Source organism: Oryzias melastigma, linkage group LG2 (genome assembly GCF_002922805.2).
Source record: "Oryzias melastigma strain HK-1 linkage group LG2, ASM292280v2, whole genome shotgun sequence".
Taxonomy (NCBI): domain Eukaryota; kingdom Metazoa; phylum Chordata; class Actinopteri; order Beloniformes; family Adrianichthyidae; genus Oryzias; species Oryzias melastigma.
Genome location: NC_050513.1, coordinates 13,090,311 through 13,109,051, shown reverse-complemented (window position 1 = coordinate 13,109,051; position 18,741 = coordinate 13,090,311). Strand labels below are relative to the sequence as shown.

The window sequence follows — 18,741 nt, the reverse complement described above, 5'->3', positions numbered from 1 at the left end:
AGTCTGTTTAAAAGATTGGACATTCGTTTAACATGATTTGTGGGTGTTATCTCCACCGACACATTGACAAGCGAAGGTTTCTATTACCTTAATGCACCACAAATAACACGCTTTAATCAATCGGTGGATGACGGGGGGAGTTTACCAAACAGAAATACAAATGACTGCTGCGGGCTGACGTTGCAAGTTTGACGCCGTGCACGTGTGTGTAGCGATACCTGTGTCCAGAAGAGGCTGCAGAAAAGGCCCTGTTGAGGGCAAAGGTTCATGGGAAGGCAGTTGGGTGACTAAGCTACCTTTGTTTGGTCCTCATCTGTTTACTGGCGCGGAAATTGCTTATTAAAGTGACCACGCTAATGTCCCATCTGCCAGCGACGCCGCAGATTACTGGCTGTCACATAAGCATGTTAATCCACTTGGGGGCCGGGTGGCAGGAAACACACGGCAGAATTTTGGGTGTCGGATCGGTTAGGTAAGATATAAAATAAAAGTGGCAAATTGAGGTAAAGTGGAACGCTTAATGCAAAAGTTTTAGGGTTTCCTGTAAAATTACCCTTGTATACAATTTTAGTCATAACTGCCCTTACGGGTAGAAATGGGCTAAAATAGGCAAACATGTACGGGGTACTACTACGGGGTAGTATATTTTCTTGGAGTTACGCTAATATTTACACGCTAGCGGTTTTGGCTAATTTAGGCTTTTTTTTTCCTGTTTTTTTAAGGTTATTTTTGAAGTTTAGCTTTTTTTTCAGCTCAACTAGCTGTTTTAGCTAATTAAGGCTTTTTTCATTCTTTTAGGCTATTTTTGAAGTTTAGTAATTTTTTTTCAGCTACATGCTAGCTGTTTTGGCTAACCTATTTTTTTTAATAGATTTTAAAGCTAATTTAGCATTTAGCTGATATTTTACCAAGTAAAATATTAATGAAGATACTGAATATGCTAGTGCTGACAGGTGAAGATGCTGAAATTGATAGCTAAAATCTCTAAAGCCAATAGCTGAAAGCGCTAAAGCTGATAGCCAGCTAAAAATATCAGCTAAATGCCAAATTAGCCTAAAAAAACTAATAAAAAAACTTAGGCTATAAAAAACAGCTAGCATATAGCTGATATAAATGCTAAGCTTCAAAAAAGCCTAAAAAAATGAAAAAAGCCCAAATTAGCCATAACAGCTAGCATGTAACTGAAATATTAGCTAAACTGCAAAATAGCCTAGAAAAATCATAGTAAATGGCAAAATAATCCAAAAAGCTAACAGAATGCCAAATTTTAAAACTTTAAAACCGCAAATTTTTAACATAATTATGAATAATAAAAATGCAGGAATATTATTCTAGCATAATTTAACTTAAACCTTAAATAACCTAATATTTTACTCTCCATAAAAATATATTTTGCCAAAATAACAGTAATAACAGTAATAACAGTAAAATAAAATAAAATGATCTGGAGGGCCGGATCCGGCCCCCGGGCCGTGACTTTGACACATGTGCCTTAATGAATTCAGCTGCTCTTGTCTATGACTCTCCACAGGGGTGGACAACCCCGAAGCACACAACACCTGTGAAGTTCAACCCCCGTATGGCTGCATACACTAAACTCTGTTTTTCAGTTGAATTGGTCTTTATTTTCACAAATTCACTAACAATTTCTTGGCAACCTGCGCTGGTAACGGTGTTGGACAGTGTGCCACTTTTGCCCAGTCATCATTCAAGCTCAAAAAGAGCATACTGTCAGGTGTAGGAGGTGGCGGCGATGATATAGATCTGTTCCGGACAGGTTTATGTAGAGCTCCGTCATGATTTACACAACGGTGACCCGGAGTGCTTGGGAATGTCCCATAAATGATCACAGCAGAGGGCACGAGTCGGCTCAAGACACGCCAAACAAAAGAAACTTCACTGAAGATAAAACAATTGCCTTTAAAAACGCCTTATTACAGGACCTTTAACTAAGCGGGAACTTGAGAAACACCAAAGTCATCAATGGAACATTTTATATATGCAATAAATCTTGGTAACGGCTGTTTAATATTTCATACCGTTCCCTGGTGGCGACTCTGCTCTCATCCAGGCTATAACACTGGGACTATTAAAATGTACAGGATTTTTTTTTCTTTTTTACTCCCAACTTAATGAGAAGATAAGCAGGCAATGCGAAATCCCGCACAAGTGAAGGGATGAATGCCTATCGCCTAATTATGGCATCTTGTCGGCGCCGGCTCTTGATTTGCTGCTACACTTCAGCAGCTGTGCAACAAAGGGCGAGTTCACGCAGCGCGGGTTACAGAAAGTTAGGAGGAGGGCTTTGACGGAACAGCGAGTTTCGCTTTCAATCGTTCGTGTTTGCGTCAAGGTCAAAGAGGAATACCATTGAAAGACTTAAAATGAAAAGTAATAGTAGAAGAAAGTATTAGATATAGTCATAAGCTAAAACTTACACATAGGGGATATAAAAAGGTAGGTACTGACCCTAAAGAAATGTATCATATCAGAGAACACATGACCTTAGACCTTTCTGGTCATTATGCCCTTATTAATGGGTTTTTAGCACATAAACGACTCACTCTATGAACAATATTTCAATCAAACTGAGGTCAGGACCTCCCTGTACACCTCCAACCACAGGAGAACTGCTCGTTCGATTCAAGTTGATGCATGAGCCATCTTCAAACTGTATCTAGAGACCTTGTCCCGCTGGGTCGAGACCTGTTGGTGACAAATTGCCACCAGCAGGCGCGGGGGGGTTTCCAGAATCTCCTGAAAGGTGATTTTCTCAGGTTGATAATGACTTGTTTTCATGTTGTGGTAGCATGTTTTCTCAGAAGATGGAGTGTTGTGTCTATTAAAATCCTCAGATGGCTTTAAAAAAAGGGACGACAATGAACTTCTTTGAGAGTCGTACAAGCTGGACTAAGATATAAATCTATTGAAAATAAACCAATCACCAGATAAAGTTTAATCCTAATCTCTTACACTCCAAGTATCTGTTTAGTGTATTATTTGTCTTTTTATACAATTTTGTTAATTACTAGTCACAACCTTTAGCAGTTTAGTCATTTAAAAGCTTACCGTCTCTTCACTACTCTTTTAAAGCAATATGTCAAAAACTCGTGCTTACTGCTAGTCTTTGTGAGAGTATGAAATAGTTTGCCCTTTAGTTTCCATGTTGATTGTGACTGCAAGCAAGAAACCCATTGAATTGGCTCAGGGTCGAATGCTTTTGCTTTGGGCGATAGAAATTCAGGCCTTCCAAAAGCTCAATGCGGCAGAGAAAGCATCGCTGCCATTAAGGACATTTCTTGGCTGATTACAATGTCTTGCAGATGGCTTCTGAGGAACTTTGAACTACATTTCAGTGGCAGGAAAAGGGAATCGGGAGCACCATTAGAAAGCTTCGTCGACTCGCGGAAATGTTGATGTCTGGGTTAGCAGTGCTTGTCCAACACATTCTCACTCCTCCCATCTCATCACATATTGACGTTTGGTTAAGGGCCCCTCCCAAAACTGTCATTTCTGTGTTTTCTGCTCCCATTAAATAAGGAGCCCCCAACCTCCAAACCAGAACCCATCCAATTCAATTCAATATCACAGAAGAATTGTCCCATTGGACTTTAAACCGGTAACTGTACAGAAGCAGATACTCGGTCATAAAATATAAGCAATAGCTAATTGCTAAACTAAGTAATACTGGTTATACCTGCCCTCAGACCCTTTTTCTCGGTAAGGAAAAAACCTGATTCAGGGAAAAAAAGAAGAAACCTTAGGGATGCCCGCATGAAGGAAAGATCCTATCCCAGGACGGACAGACAATTTACCAGAACTATTAAAGAAGAACTAGCTTCTCTGGCTCTAATACTACGTATTTGAATAGAGTTTAGCCAGCTAGGACTGGGGGACAGGTGGGGGCAAGGTCAACAGCCAAGATGAGCCAGAGGCGTGGTCCACGGCTAAGAACAGGAGCACAGACGATCTACCAGGAATCACTCCCACTCTGAGATATGAGATGATGAGCTAGAGGCGTGGTAAATGGCCAGGACAAGGAGCATGGGCGAGATGACGAGCCAGAGGCGTGGTCCACGGCTAAGAACAGGACCACAGACGATCGACCAGGGATCACTCCCATTCTGAGATATGAGATGATGAGCCAGAGGCATGGTCCACGGCTAAGAACAGGACCACAGACGATCGACCAGGGATCACTCCCACTCTGAGATATGAGATGGTGAGCCAGAGGCGTGGTCCACAGCCAAGACAAGGAGCATGGACGAGATGATGAGCCAGAGGAGTGGTCCACGGCAAAGACCAGGAGCATGGGTGATACACTTGGAATCTGAAATCTCTCTCCCTGGGAAAGAACCGGGACACAGACCGCACTGCTACCCTATCCCAGAACTGGTACCCTAACCCTAAACCGGTACTGCGTCTGGTACCATTTCGAATCCAGTATCACGTCTGGTACGGCATTCACTGCCGGGTTAGGGTACCGGGTTTGGACGTGTCTTGATGACCAGTCCGCATCCAATGCTGCATCAGGTACTGCATCCGGTACCGTGTCCCAAGGGTTGCTGACCCTTGGTTTTAGGAACAGCCAGCACATTAAAAGACGAGTTTGGGACACCCAAAACGCCAAAAAGTGACACAGAGGAGCCCATAGCCAAATGTCAATATTAGACAACTTGGGGATTAGAATGTCTTGGTTTGTCAAACCTAAAATCTACAGATAATAGTTTTCTTCACTCAAGTCAAAGAGTCGTTGGGCCTTTAACCAGAAGTGGAGTTACATTTTTACCTGGAGAACTGCTGCTGCAGTGAAACCATCTGCGCCCTTCCCAGCTCGGACTCCTCCGTCACTTCCCGGAGACGCTTCTCGCTCTCCAGTCGCAGGCGTCGCTCTTCTTCTAGCTCGTGGATCAGCTTTTCTCGCTGCAGACAAGAGCAAAGCTGTTAACTCACCGCAGACCGGAGGCTTAAAGGATTCTCCACGGGCTGCTGTGTTTACGGCCCACAGGAGCACCGTGGATATTTTTTTTTTGGGACAAACAAGACCTTTGACCTCACCAGGAAAAAAAAAGAAGAAGTGCAACAGGAGCATGATCACCAGAACATCTGTGTACCTTTTCTCCTATTCTGGTCCTTCCTGCTTCATGTATGAAGGTAGTGAGGCAACAATGACATTTAGGCTCCTAAATTGGCTGTGCTTGTGGACGTGAGTTGTTGAACTTCCCACTCGTTCTGCCTCTGTGGCAGAAAGTTCACGCGAAATGTCAAACAACCTCTCCCCAGAGTCTGGCTGTTTCCTGCACGCTTTGTTTTTTAATAACCATCCTCTGCTATTTTCATTCATCCGTGCTGAGTTGTTGTTGCTTGGTAACTTTGCAAAGGCGGCTTGATTGTTATTTGAGAGCAACTTCGACCTCTTCTGATCCGTCTGTTGCTCAGCTACGTTTACACCGCCCACTTCCAGTGAAAAGTTGATGTTAGCACGCGTAAACATGGGATTCAGGCCTCCGCGCTCGAAACTCTCTCAAACGTACACAAGTTTTTATGATCATTTTCAGTATAAAAGGTACGTCCATTGAAAGTTAAACCAGTTGAACTTTGACCTATCAGGAACTTGGATTTGGTATGGATGGCCTCACTTTTAATACCCAGAAGTGTCAACCGTTTGAGGTATTTCGCTGTGGTCACACCGGACTCAACAACATAGCCACTTTATATGCGATTCAGGCTTCCGCGTTCAAAACTACTGCGTTCACGCGTCATTAAGAAACGTTTTTACTACAGTTTTCAAGCTCTACGTATAAATTTAGTGGCCATTGAAAGCGCGTTGCATGCTAAACCAGGTCGAACCTCGACCAGTCAGGCTCTTGGATTTGGTAGTGACGTGTGGATGGCGTCTCTTCTAGTTAAGGAAGTGGTCATGGGAGATAAATTATTAATTGTGGTTTGTGCCGGGAATGTGAATCGTAGCCACACAAGTTTTTATAACCGTTTTTGCGCTCTACATACAAAACTCGTGGCATTTCATGCTAGGTCAAACTTTGACCAATCAGGAACTTGGATTTAGTATTGACAATACTTTTAAGTCACGCAACTACCAACTGTCTGCAAAAAGTGATCGAGGATACATTAATAATTGCGATTTTTCCTTTGCTAGAATTAGGCTACGTTCACACTGGACTCGGCATTCCACGGTCAAGCGCCTACTTCCAATGAAAACTCTATGCATAAGTGTGTGAATGCACATTTTGGATTCAAAACTCTCGCTTTGCGCATAGCTGCACACGTTTTTACGACCATTTTTGGGCTCTACATATAAAACATGTGACTATTAAACAGGCATTTCAAGCTAAACTAGATCAAGTTTTGACCATTCAGGGATTCTGATTTGGTAGTGGCGTATAGATCCCTTTTAATCCATGCACAGCCAAGTGTTTAAAAAATAGATTATCGAGGATAAAATATTATTTGCGACTTTTGCTCACGTAGTTATGCTAGTTCACACTTGACCTGGCAAGCGACTACTTCCATTTAACCTCTATGTATCTACGTATTTTGTCTTTAAAACTCTAACTTCATGCATAGCTACACACGTTTTTATGACCATTTTTGGGCTCTAGAAATAATCATAGTGATGGAAGATACCTTACTTTTAACATCCGATACCACACTGAATAATATTTGCATTAAATATTTGATACTAATAGAGATAGAGAAGGTTAAAAATACAAATAAAAATAACTAAAATAACCTAATCAGGTTGTGCTGTGTTGTCACTACGGGTAACAACCGGGTGCTCCTCTGGTCACATGACTGATGGAGCAGTTCAATATTTTGTGGGTTTGGGGGTATTTTGGCAGAAAACACAGGAATAATTTGTGTAACAAACAAAAATATATAAAATTGGAAGCAACAACTTTGAATTTCTCATTTATTAATTAGCAATCGATGCTTGAATAGAGTAGTCCGTACCAAAACTGGTGACATACAGACATCAATACTTCAATATCTTGGTATTGATACGAAACTACACGAGAATAAACACGTTTCATGTTCAAAACTCTCACGTCAACACGTAGCAACACAAATTTATATGACTGTTTTCGGGCTCTAGATACAAAATGCAAAGCCATTGAACACAAATTAAACCAAGTTAGAATTCTGTGGTCTTAGCAACCTGCATTTACACAACTACTTTCAATGAAAACCCTATGTAAACATTGAGTATATGTGCACTTTTCAGGATTTAGAGTTCAAAACTCTCATGTTCAAGTATAGCAAATTGACTTTTCATATCAAATATCTTCCAACAGTAGGTGGTGGACATGTGCAAGTAATCAGTAAAAAAAAAAAAAAAAGAAGAAGCCCCTCCCTGCTTGTCCAGTGTGAACATCATGGATTAAACACATGTTGTTAGCTTTAGGCTTTGGAGCTCTTTTTTTGGGACAGTTTTTGAATTGTCATTGGACTTCCTCTCACTGATCACTTCCCACTACATGTCTCGAAGACCCGGCTTCATAAACTGCATCCCAGTGCCGGCCTCCCCACCCTCCTTGTTGAGGTAGCATTGAAACTTAAAGCAACTGGTCTCAAATGTTTTAGCTGACAGAGCAAATGAGTGATGATTATTGTTTTAGTTTGGCAGTTTCCCCGTAAAGCCTGGCATTCGCTGCTGCTTGCAGTTTATGACGGAGCAGCTGGCCGCCCTTCCCCGCCCCAACATTTAAATGATGAAGTATTTGTCAGAATCTTGTCAGAATTTCAGCTGGATGCACAAAAAATGCAACGGTAAACGGGTTTGAGTCCAAGGAGTCTGGCTTATTTTTAATTTAGAAAAAAAAAAAACTAAACAAACAGGAAAATTCCAACTTTTTCTTTTGCAACACATTTTGATAAACTTAATCATAATTTAAATTCCCCCTAATAAATTCAGACACAAAAGATGGAGCCCCAGAGGATTTAGTGACACCTAGTGGCAAAAGTTCATATTGAAATCCACAGAAAAAAGATTTAAACATGGAAAACTTTAGAAACGAGCCATGTTAAATCTTGTTTGTAAGATTAAATGTCTAAGATTGTTAAAAGAATGCAAACAGCAGAATTATAGACCAAAAGCACACTATTTAGCAAGTAAACTCGAGCAACGCTAAGGTCTTAGTGACACCCAGTGGCAGAGTGGCAGATTGCAACCAAATGCAAATCATTTAATTCACAATTCACCAGCACTAGTTGCTTCAATTGTAAATGTGAAAATGAAAACAAATATGATCAGAAACCAGCAAATATGCGTTTACTGCAGAGTATTGTAAATGTAGTATGTATTACTGACACCTAGTGGTGAAGGATCAAATTGCAACCGATTAATGTATGTTGCTTAATCCTTATATTGTGCTTGAGTCAAAATTGACTAATTTTTAAGAGCGAAAGCTGGTCATTTTTTTTATCTTAATACAAAAAAAACCCTTATATTGTGTTCGGGTCAAAAATGACCCTTCTTCAAAATGAGTAAATTTTGACCCAAACAAAAGATTTGGGTTAAATCAAAAATATACTATAGTAAAATTACAACTTATATTGTGCTCGGGTCAAAAATGACCGATTTCAAAATGGGTCAATTCTGACCCAAACATAATGTTTGAGTTAAATCTAAAATATGCAATAATAAATTACAGCATAACTCTTATAATGTGTTTGGGTCAAAAATTACTCCTTCAAAATGGGTACATTTTGACCCAAAACATAATACTGAGGCTAAATAAAAAATATAAAATATTAAATCACAATATAATCAATACTATATTGGGTTCGGGTCAAAAATGACCCGTTTTTGAAATGAGTAAATTTTGACCCAAACATTATATTTGGGTTACATAAAAAATATACAATAATAAATCACAATATACTCAAAAATGACCCCCTATTGAAATGGGTCAATTTTGACCCGAAGATAATATTTGGGTTACATAAAAAATTTACAATGGTGTATCACAATAAAACCCTTACAATATTAGGTTTGGGTCAAAAATGACCCGCTTTTGAAATGGGTGAATTTTGAACCAAACAAAAAATTGGGGTGGAAATAAAAAATATACAATGTAAAATCAAAAAATAATCCTTACTGTACTGGGTTCGGGTCAAAAATGACCCCTTTTTTAAATTGGTCAATTTTGACCCGAACATAATGTTTGGGTTACATAAAAAATGTACAATGGTGTATCACAATAAAACCCTTACAATATTGGGTTTGGGTCAAAAATTACCCGCTTTTGAAATGGGTCAATTTTGACCCAAACAAAAAATTGGGGTTGAAATAAAAAATATACAATATTGAATCACAATATGATTCTTAAATTTTGTAAACAGGTCGAAAATGACCTGTTTACAAAAGGGTCAATTTTGAACCAGACACTATATTTAGGTTAAATCTGAAATAAACAATAATAAAAGCAAAATATAACCCTTATATTGTGTTCTGGTCAAAAAAATGACATGTTTTCAAAATGGTTCAATTTTGACCCAAGCATGATATTTGTGTTAAATCAAAAATATACAAGAGTAAAATCTAAATAATCAATCTAATATTGTGTTTGGGTCAAAAATGACCCATTTTCAAAATGGGTCAATTTTGACCCGAACATGAAAATTTGGCTCAATCAAAAATTTTAAATAATAATTTAAATAGTACTAGAGTAAAGGGTCCAAAACCGAATTGTGCTTGGTCTTTCCAAAAGAAAACAAATTTTCTAAAAATGTAATAGTAAAGCCAAAAGGATTACATGATATTTCGTCATGGGGGTCCAGACTGTCGAAAAGTAAGGACTGAAGTTACATATAAAAGCCACAATCGTCCCATTTTGAATTTTAATTCTCTATAATCTGTAGTAGAAGTATATACTAGAAATATTTCGCTAAAAGTGAATTAATTTGTTCTAAATGGATGTTTTAGTACTCCTAATTTATGACAAAAAATAAATATAACTTAAATTATTGTCACTTTTTTAGTTCAATTGTTGTCCACCATTCCAAATATAAATATTCTTTTTTTAATCTGGACCCAGATGTCTTTAATCTTAAGAAAGAGAACCAACGCTCCTCTTCAATCTGGAGTTGATGTCAGTCCCTTTTGCTCTCACAGACCTGCATTATGGGGACATCTAGTGGTAAAAAAGGGTACATAAAAATTAAAGAAAACAAAGAAACCTAAAAAAAAAAGTGTAAAGGAGCTCCACGCTCTACTGATTTCTACCTCTTAACAGACACATTTCATTACGTCGTCTTTTCTGTCAGAGATGCAGATTACAGCAGGCAGTGGGAGAGATTATTAAACCCGTGTCACCATTAAAACCAGTTCTGCTCCTTGCTGAGGCCGTAAATTCAACTTTTTATGGACGGCGCGGGGAGTGTGCACCATAAATCAGAGTCAAGAAACAACCTCTTTGACCAAAAAGAGGTCAGATATTTTTTTTCCCCCAGATGATCCAGATAGTAGCCATGTTTATTGATTTTAGGTCGCATCATACAGCGTTGCCTCTATATGAGCCACCAGTGACTTGTTTTGTTTGCAGCAACATGTCCAATGTGTAAGTTCATTGTTCTTTTTATTTCCACCAAAAAAAAAAGCACAGTAGCCTCATTCCTTAATTTTTGCAGCCCTGCACGAATGCCCCGGGCATAAACCACCAACCCCTGCGTGTCTGCTGACACGCTCCTGCCAACAACCTCCATAACAACACGGGATTTACAGTCGCTTTTGTTCAAAATATAATTTCAGCCTCTTTACAAGGCCAAAAGCCATTAAATGTAACATTACCATATCTTTATGTGGCCAGTTTTTCTTGCTTGAAATGTTTACTGTCGAGCCCCCTTTCTTTCTTTTTTTTTTGCAGCTAATTGGAAGCACATTCTGCATCTAAAGTCAACACTGAGGCATAACGACATGCTCGACGAGTCGCTGTGAGAACATTTGCTTTTCTAAATCCGACCATTCTGGAAGATAATCCTCCACTTTTTCAGTGGTTAGAGGAGCAGAGGTGATGTAGTGCCGCTTTTGTCCACTAGAGGGCAGCGGAATGCTGGTGGACAATTAATAGTAGAAGTGAAAGAGAGCAGACAAAGCTGTCAAACAATTAAGTGGTTAAAAATGTAAATGGAGCATAGCGGGAGTGATGAATAAAAACCGCTTCGGCTTGCCGTATTTTTGGAGCTAGATTTAGGAGAATCCACTCCTTTCAACACGTAGGGATTCCCTCTGCCTTCACAACTGCTTCGTTAAGGTCAATCGTGCATCTAAAACGAATCTCCGTTTAGGTGGATTTCATCCATCTAGGACCCCCCCCCCTTACTTTGTACCCTTCAAGATCCACCAAGGACTCTAAATTAATTACAGCTTTCTCCTTGTTGGATGCATCTTCCCATAAAAGGCCGCTTTTCTTTATCAGGTTGAGTGCATGGCGTCGGCGGCGGACTGCGTGTGTATGCGTGAGTTTTTGGGGTGTACAGTTTGCGGGGCTCAATAATCTCTTCATTACACACACACACACCCCCCCTTCCCCTCCCACTCAGTCGGAGCTCTTTGACTAATCAAAGGGGGCCGGGAGCGGATCTGGGGCTGGCTGCAAAAGCAAACATCAGGGACACAAAAGCAGCGCGCAGGTTCTTCATTCATAAATAAAACATGCCACAAAGCACCGTATGTGTGTGCACGTGTGTGTGCATGTTGGGGGGGGGGGGGGTATGGGGGTGGTATTAGTAGGACTGTATTCAGATGAAAGTGTAACATGAGGAGGATTTGGCCTCCTGGCTGCAGCAGACAAATTAACGGAGATCGGATGTATGGAAGTCTGATGGTGTCAAAACACGTGAAAAAAAAAATTCCAGCAAGAAGTAAAAGTAAACGCAATGTAAAAGTGTTTTTCTGAAACAAATATTATAAAATGTGATATTATAATGGAAGAAACCTACCAAAGTAGGGTCAATTAGGTACTAACCCATTTAAAACCAATTAAACAAAACAAGAAAAAAAATCAACTCTTCACAAAATTCAAACTGTTTTATATGAAACAAAGCTAAAAGCGAAAAAAAAACAAAACAAAAACAAATGTTAGCTGGATATTGACAAAAATATTTAAAAAAAACATGATGGTGTCTCTTAGTAAAGTATTTTGGATTCTTGTCATTTTCATAGAAAAAAAATGTTCAGAAACCAGCAAAGAAGATCTTTTTAGCAGAACATTGTAAAAGTAACATGTAATACTAATACCTATTGATGAAGGAGCAAATTGCAACCAATTAATATGTATTGCTTAACCCTTGTGCTATCGTAGGCATGTTAACATCAAAAGTGGGGTCAACTGGACCCCACAAGACAGCACAATGAACAATTTTTTTCAGGGTTTTTTTTTTTCTTCTCTGGTGTCTGTGGCAGACATAAGATCAGAAGAGACCACAACATGATATAAGCCTTATATTGTGCTCGGGTCAAAAAGACCCATACACGACATAACCCTTATGATGTGTTTGGGTCCAAATTGACCCAAATAACATATAACCCTTGTACTGTGTTTGAGTCAAAAATGACCCGAACACCATATAACCCTTATATCGTGTCTGGGTCAAAATGACCCGAACTCGGTATAGCCCTTATACTGTGTTTGGGTCAAAAATGATCTGAACACCATATAACCCTTATATTGCGTCTGGGTCAAAATGACCCGAACTCAGTACAACGCCTATACTGTGTTTGGGTCAAAAATGACCCGAACTCAGTAAAACCCTTATACTGTGTTTGGGTCAAAAATGATCCGAACACCATATAACCCTTATATCGTGTCTGGGTCAAAATGACCCGAACTCAGTATAACCCTTATACTGTGTTTGGGTCAAAAATGATCCGAACACCATATAACCCTTATATCGTGTCTGGGTCAAAATGACCCAAACTCAGTATAACCCTTCTATTGTGTTTGGGGCAAAAATGACTAAATTGTTTGTAACACGTAAAAAAAAACACACTGTCTGACACAGCTACATGTTAGCTATATAAGCGTATTAGCAACACCTGTAACTCAACCTTGTTTGCAACTTGTAAAAAAACAGATTGACTGAAAAAACAAATGTTATTGTGACTATGCTATTTCTTTAATTTATTAGTAACACGTGAAAAAATACACAGTCTGACACTAGAACATGTTAGCCATATTAGCGTTTAAACAATACCTGCATCTCCAATCCATGATTGCAACACATAAAAAACAGAATGACACAGCTAAACAAGCATTACTCTAACTATGCTAACTCCAAACCTTGTTAGTAACACTTAAGAAAAACACAATCTCACATTGCAATGTTAGCTGTATTGGCATATTCAAAATACCTGTAACTTCCAACTTCGTTAGCAACATGAAAAAAAACAGACTGAAACCGCTAAAACAAGCGTTACTCTGACTATGCTAACTACCAACCTTGTTTGCAGCGCTTGAAGAACCATAGAATCTGACACCGCTACATGCTAGCTGTATTAGCATATTCACAATACCTATAACTTCAAGCCATGTTTGCAACACGTAAGTAAACCACAGCTAAACAAGAGTTACTTTAACTACACTAACTCCCATTTTTGTTTCCTACACTGAAGAAAAACACATTCTGACATTGCTATGTTAGCCGCATTAGCGTATTCACAATACCTGTAACTTCCAACCTTATTTGTAACAAAAACAGACTGAAACCACTAAAACAAATGCTACCGTGACTACGCTAACTCCCTAAGTGGCTTGTAAAATGAAAAAAACATACAGTCCGACACCGCTACATGCTAGCCATATTAGCGTATTCACAATACCTTGAACTTCCAACTTTATTTGTAACACATAAAAAAGCAGACTGGAACCACTAAGACACGCTTACTACGCTAACTCCCTAATTTGCTAGTAACACAAATAAAACACACAGTCTGACACCGCTATATGCTAGCTATATGCTAGCTGTATTAGCGTATTCACAATATCTGTAACTCCCAACCTTGTTTGCTATACCTAAGAAAAACAGTACGACATTGTTATGTTAGCTGCATTAGTGTATTCACAAACCTTATTTGTAACACATTAAAAAACAGACTGAAACCACTAAAACAAATGCTACTGTGGATACACTAACTCCCTAATTTGCTAGTAACACAAAAAAGCATACAGTCTGACACCGCTACATGCTAGCCATATTAGCTTATTCACAATACCTGTAACTTCAAACCTTATTTGTGACATTAAAAAAAAACAGTGGTACATCTAAATAAGCACTACTTTAACTAAGGTAACTCTCAACCTTGTTAGTAACATAAATAAAACATTAGCGAATGTGTTAGCATTTTCTCAACTTGACAGAGCTTCATGTATCTCTCGCTTTGACATCAGTAACCACAATCAGAATTAATTCTATATATTGGTGCACTTTCATTTTTTTTAATCTTTTAAGTGTCTTATCTGACAGTACATTTGTAGGAACCAAGATAAAAAAAAAGAACAAAGTACAGACTAGATTATTCTTTTATAAAAATGAGTACGTATAATCCTGCCATCCATACCTAGATGTGTTTCTTCTGAATATTTATTTAAGTCATGTTGCATTTCTGATTTATTGTGTGCCTCAATCTAATTATTTTTCCATATTATTTCAACCAAGTTAGGTTTCAAGAATAAATGTAAAACTAATTGTAAAGAATTGGAATAAAAGCAGATTTGCTGCAGAATCAAATGAAGTTTGAAGCGTTGGTTTTTATTCACTGCAGCTGGAGTCCCGCAGGGCTCCATCAATTCAATTATCATGAAGAGCCACTACATTAGAGAGCCCCACTCCTGCATCAGACAGCCACGGGCGCTGCAGCAGATAATACACGCACCCCAGGAATATGCTAAATCATACCACTGGCCCATTTATCTTTGCCAGAGGAGACCCCCCCACCCACGCACGCTCTCCGAGTCCATCAGCAACACAAACCTGCGTCGGACAGGAAAAGAAAAGACCCGTGTGGAGGCTTGGACCCGGCTGTCCGTCACTCCGATTGATCGGGCGCTCCCCGGTCCCTCCGATCGCTCCTGTCCCGGGCTGATAGAGCCATTATGCCGAGATGACACCTGAGTCCCCGGACCTCCACGCTGTCACACGTCCCTTCAAACAGCTGTCAGCACCCTGAGCTCCACCGGGACTCCATCAATATCAGCGCCAAAGCACACCGTCCCGCAGAAGAGATATCGGCCTCCAAAGTGATTTTTATCGTGACTTAAACGCTAATAAATCACTGTCGGGACACGTGAAAGCGGCAGGCGTTACCTCCAGGGTGTCTTCGTCTCTTTGAACAGAGAGAACATCGAGTTTTTAGGAGTTCAGAGCATTTCATAACAAGAACGAGATGTAAACCAACTTACAATTTCATATAAAACTAAATAGGTTTAAATAATGACCTATTAGTAGACTGTAAAAAGTGAAACGTTGGATCAATTAACAGACACTTTTACATTTAAAACTCAACTCAAAATTATATTTGATGAAAACTAATACATTTAAATGTAACAAATTATTATTGATCCAACATTTCATTTTTTACAGTGTGATAGTTTCCTATTTCATAGAATAGAATAATCAGGCTCTTTGTAAATAAGTAACTGCCCCCAAACTAACTCTAGAACAGGTTGTTCTGCACCCTTAGGGGTAAAAACTGCACCTGTGGTAACATATCTGTGAAGGAATTTTCTTTTTCTTTTTATAGTCACAGAATGCTTTGGAGTTCAGACACAGTGAGAGATTTTCAAAATAAAAGACTGCTAGATTTCAGATAGAACCTTGTTTTTGGGCAACTATTTAAAATCTCACTTGAACTCTTGAAAACCAAAATGTAGAACTAAATCAGGGGTGTCAAACTCATTTTGGTTCAGGGGCCACGTTCAACCATTCTTAACCATTAATATAATGGCAAAATAAACTATGGTAAACTTGTAGCCTTGTTATTGTTTTATTGATTTATTTGGAAAAAAAAATGTCTTAACCAACCTAGTATCCTAATTATTATTATTATTTTTAGAGCTACTATTATTATCATTTTGGTAATTGTGGTGTCACACCTCATAGTTTTTATAGCAACTTAAAGGAGTACCAAACTCTAATTCAACTTTTTTGGCTCTTAATTATAACCAAATTTTTGACAAATTAAAATAAACCCGTTTAATTCCTCAAAGCATAGTCAAAAGCCGTCTGTGTGCTGCCTCCTACAGGTTGAATTGAGGTATTGCTGTTGAATTTTGTGATTGGTCAACTGGTGTAAGTCCAAGAGGATCTTCTGTTACTGTAACTCCCCCGCTTAGTTGCCTCCACTAGCCCCGCCCCCTTTTTATTATATTTTTTCACATTTTCATTGAGACTGGAGTCAGCCTCCAACTGCCCTGTTTGGTTACCCTTTAACTTCAGTGAGGCTCATTTACCTTTACTCCCCCTAGTGGCGGAATTGCGCATTGCGACCATTTCCTTAAATAACCATAATTCGCCACAGGAATGGACTCTTTTATCAAAATCCTTGAACTTTTTTTCTTCATGATTGGGCCAAATTCGAATATCTTGGAGTCTATAGATGCGGCCCGTGGACCGTAAGTTTGACACCCCTGAGCTAAAGCCTTAACCCGACTTAGCACTGGTCGGTCCGCGGTGTGTCTCTCTGTGGCGTTCACCTCCAGACCGTCACTTAGTTTTACGTCTCCGGTCCAGTCCTGCTATCGCCGAGTCATCAACATCCAAAACTATAGTAGTCCCTCTCCTTACTTCCTGAGTCCTTGTAAAATACATTTTCTTGTAATAATGTCTTTCCCGTATGTCACTGGACTCCAACTGTGCAACCTCGAAATATACCCAGACGGCCACGGAGCAATATCAACTTTTAGAGAAAAATCGTCCAGTTGCTGTAGAATTTTAACTTTCTCTTAACCCTCGTGCTCTCTTATGGGGTCCAGATGACCCCACCCTTACATTGAGGTGTTAGCCCTTCCATGACAAAGGTGGACAAGACTTCATGTCTATCTGTTGGACACCAGTAAAGATCAACAATCACTGAATAAAAAACAGTCTTGTGAGGTCCAGATGACCCCAGTTTTAATATAAACGGCCCTTGGAGGGAAGGGTTACACCCTCAGCGGCCACCGTACTGAGGTCGCTGGGTCATGTGACCGTAGTCTTAAGCCAACTCTGCAGGACTATTCTGGACTATTACCTGGTGGTAAAGCTGTCTTTGAAGTCTTGAAGTGTAAATGAAAGTTCTTAAAGCATTATGCACTAGTGAACTGGTACCAGAAGAGTTTCTTTTAGGATTTCCTGGTAGATTACCAGAAATTATAACAAGACAAAGGTGTCCCATACCATTATTTTACCACCGCCAGAAATGATTGTTCTCGTTTTTCATGAAAATGCCTTCAGAATATTCTTATCATAAGTCCATGGTAACATTTTCTAAAGATTTTGACGGTAAGTTAGATATTTTAGAGTATTGTAATTGTATTTTAGTGACTAATGTTTGTGTGTTTTTGATTTTTTTCAACCGAAAATGGTTTATTTAAAATGTGTGACTCAATTTTTTTATATATTTTTTTCCACTTTTAGTGTCACATGAATTAATAACAAATCAGATTTTACGCTATTCTGTCACCCTTAGACTTGAATCTCCAAATCTTTATTTAGTTGTGCAACAATCAGCTCAAACGTGCACGGACGTGTGAACACGGCTCATCAGACCCTAAAATCCTGCAGATAAATAATTTTTTTTTTTCTGGCTCCTTCATTTTCATGTGTTGTTTACACAGCCGCTTCCAGCCTCAGTAATCTTTAAAAGAAGAAAGCACACACAACACCTCATCAGTGGAGCCTTTACGATCCGACATTTCAGGCATCAAAGGGTGAAAACAGGACGGACAAGTCATTATACCTCCATGCAGCCAGGGGGCGCTGCGTTAAACATTAGCAGAGCCAACTGAAGTAAAAAAATAAACCTGATTTTAATACGATTTTCTTTACAGTGCTCCACAATGGCCGGGATTGGGAGTAAAAGTGGGCATGGAGGTGGGTGTATGGTGATGGGGGTAATCTCTGGCAGCACGTTGACATTTATCTCCTTCATGCAGAAGTCTCTCTTTCACTGCTGGTAAGGAGCGATGCCTGAGCTCCGGAGCCTCCTAGGAATGCCAGAGAGGGAGAGAGAGGAAAGTCCAACCGGGATAATCCCAATTCAAACGGAGCTTAGTGATACCCCCACCCCCACCCAGCCTCCGCCTCTTTCTTCCGCCCTCGCCGCCTCACCCTCCTCCTGTCTGGCACAGATAACTCAGTCAGACACTCGCATTCCAGCTAAAGTCATAATTAGCATGTCATCCACTCGGGCCTTCAAGAGACTGATTTTTATTTAGGAGGGGGCAACCTGGAGTCAGGAGACGAACACAGGTGTCAACCGAAAAAAAAAAGAAGGAACATCATGATAATATTGGTGACAATACAAGAAACAAATGTTAGCAAACACTCTTTCCATTTAGTTAGTGCTTTAAATATGGACCGTGTCTTCTTCCTGTCACTAGCCTATGTGGGCATGGATCCCACCTTTTCTAACCCTTAACCACTAAAACACTATATAGTACACTGGATTCTAAAGCTACTCTGAATCGTAATGTCTTTGCTCCATTGTTCAGGGCTCAGAGTTGATTGAATCAACCAAAAACT

General features: G+C 39.5%; 1 protein-coding gene across 4 annotated transcripts in view; it reads right to left on the bottom strand.

Annotated features, from left to right (window-relative positions):
* Nucleotides 1–18,741, bottom strand: part of LOC112156703 (nck-associated protein 5) — a 196,632-nt gene that overhangs the window by 74,266 nt on the left and 103,625 nt on the right. For all 4 annotated transcript variants that reach the window (XM_024288992.2, XM_024288994.2, XM_024288990.2 and 1 more), the window contains one exon: nt 4,790–4,923. In XM_024288992.2, coding sequence (XP_024144760.1) covers nt 4,790–4,923 — 134 coding nt within the window. The remainder of the gene's footprint in view (nt 1–4,789; nt 4,924–18,741) is intronic.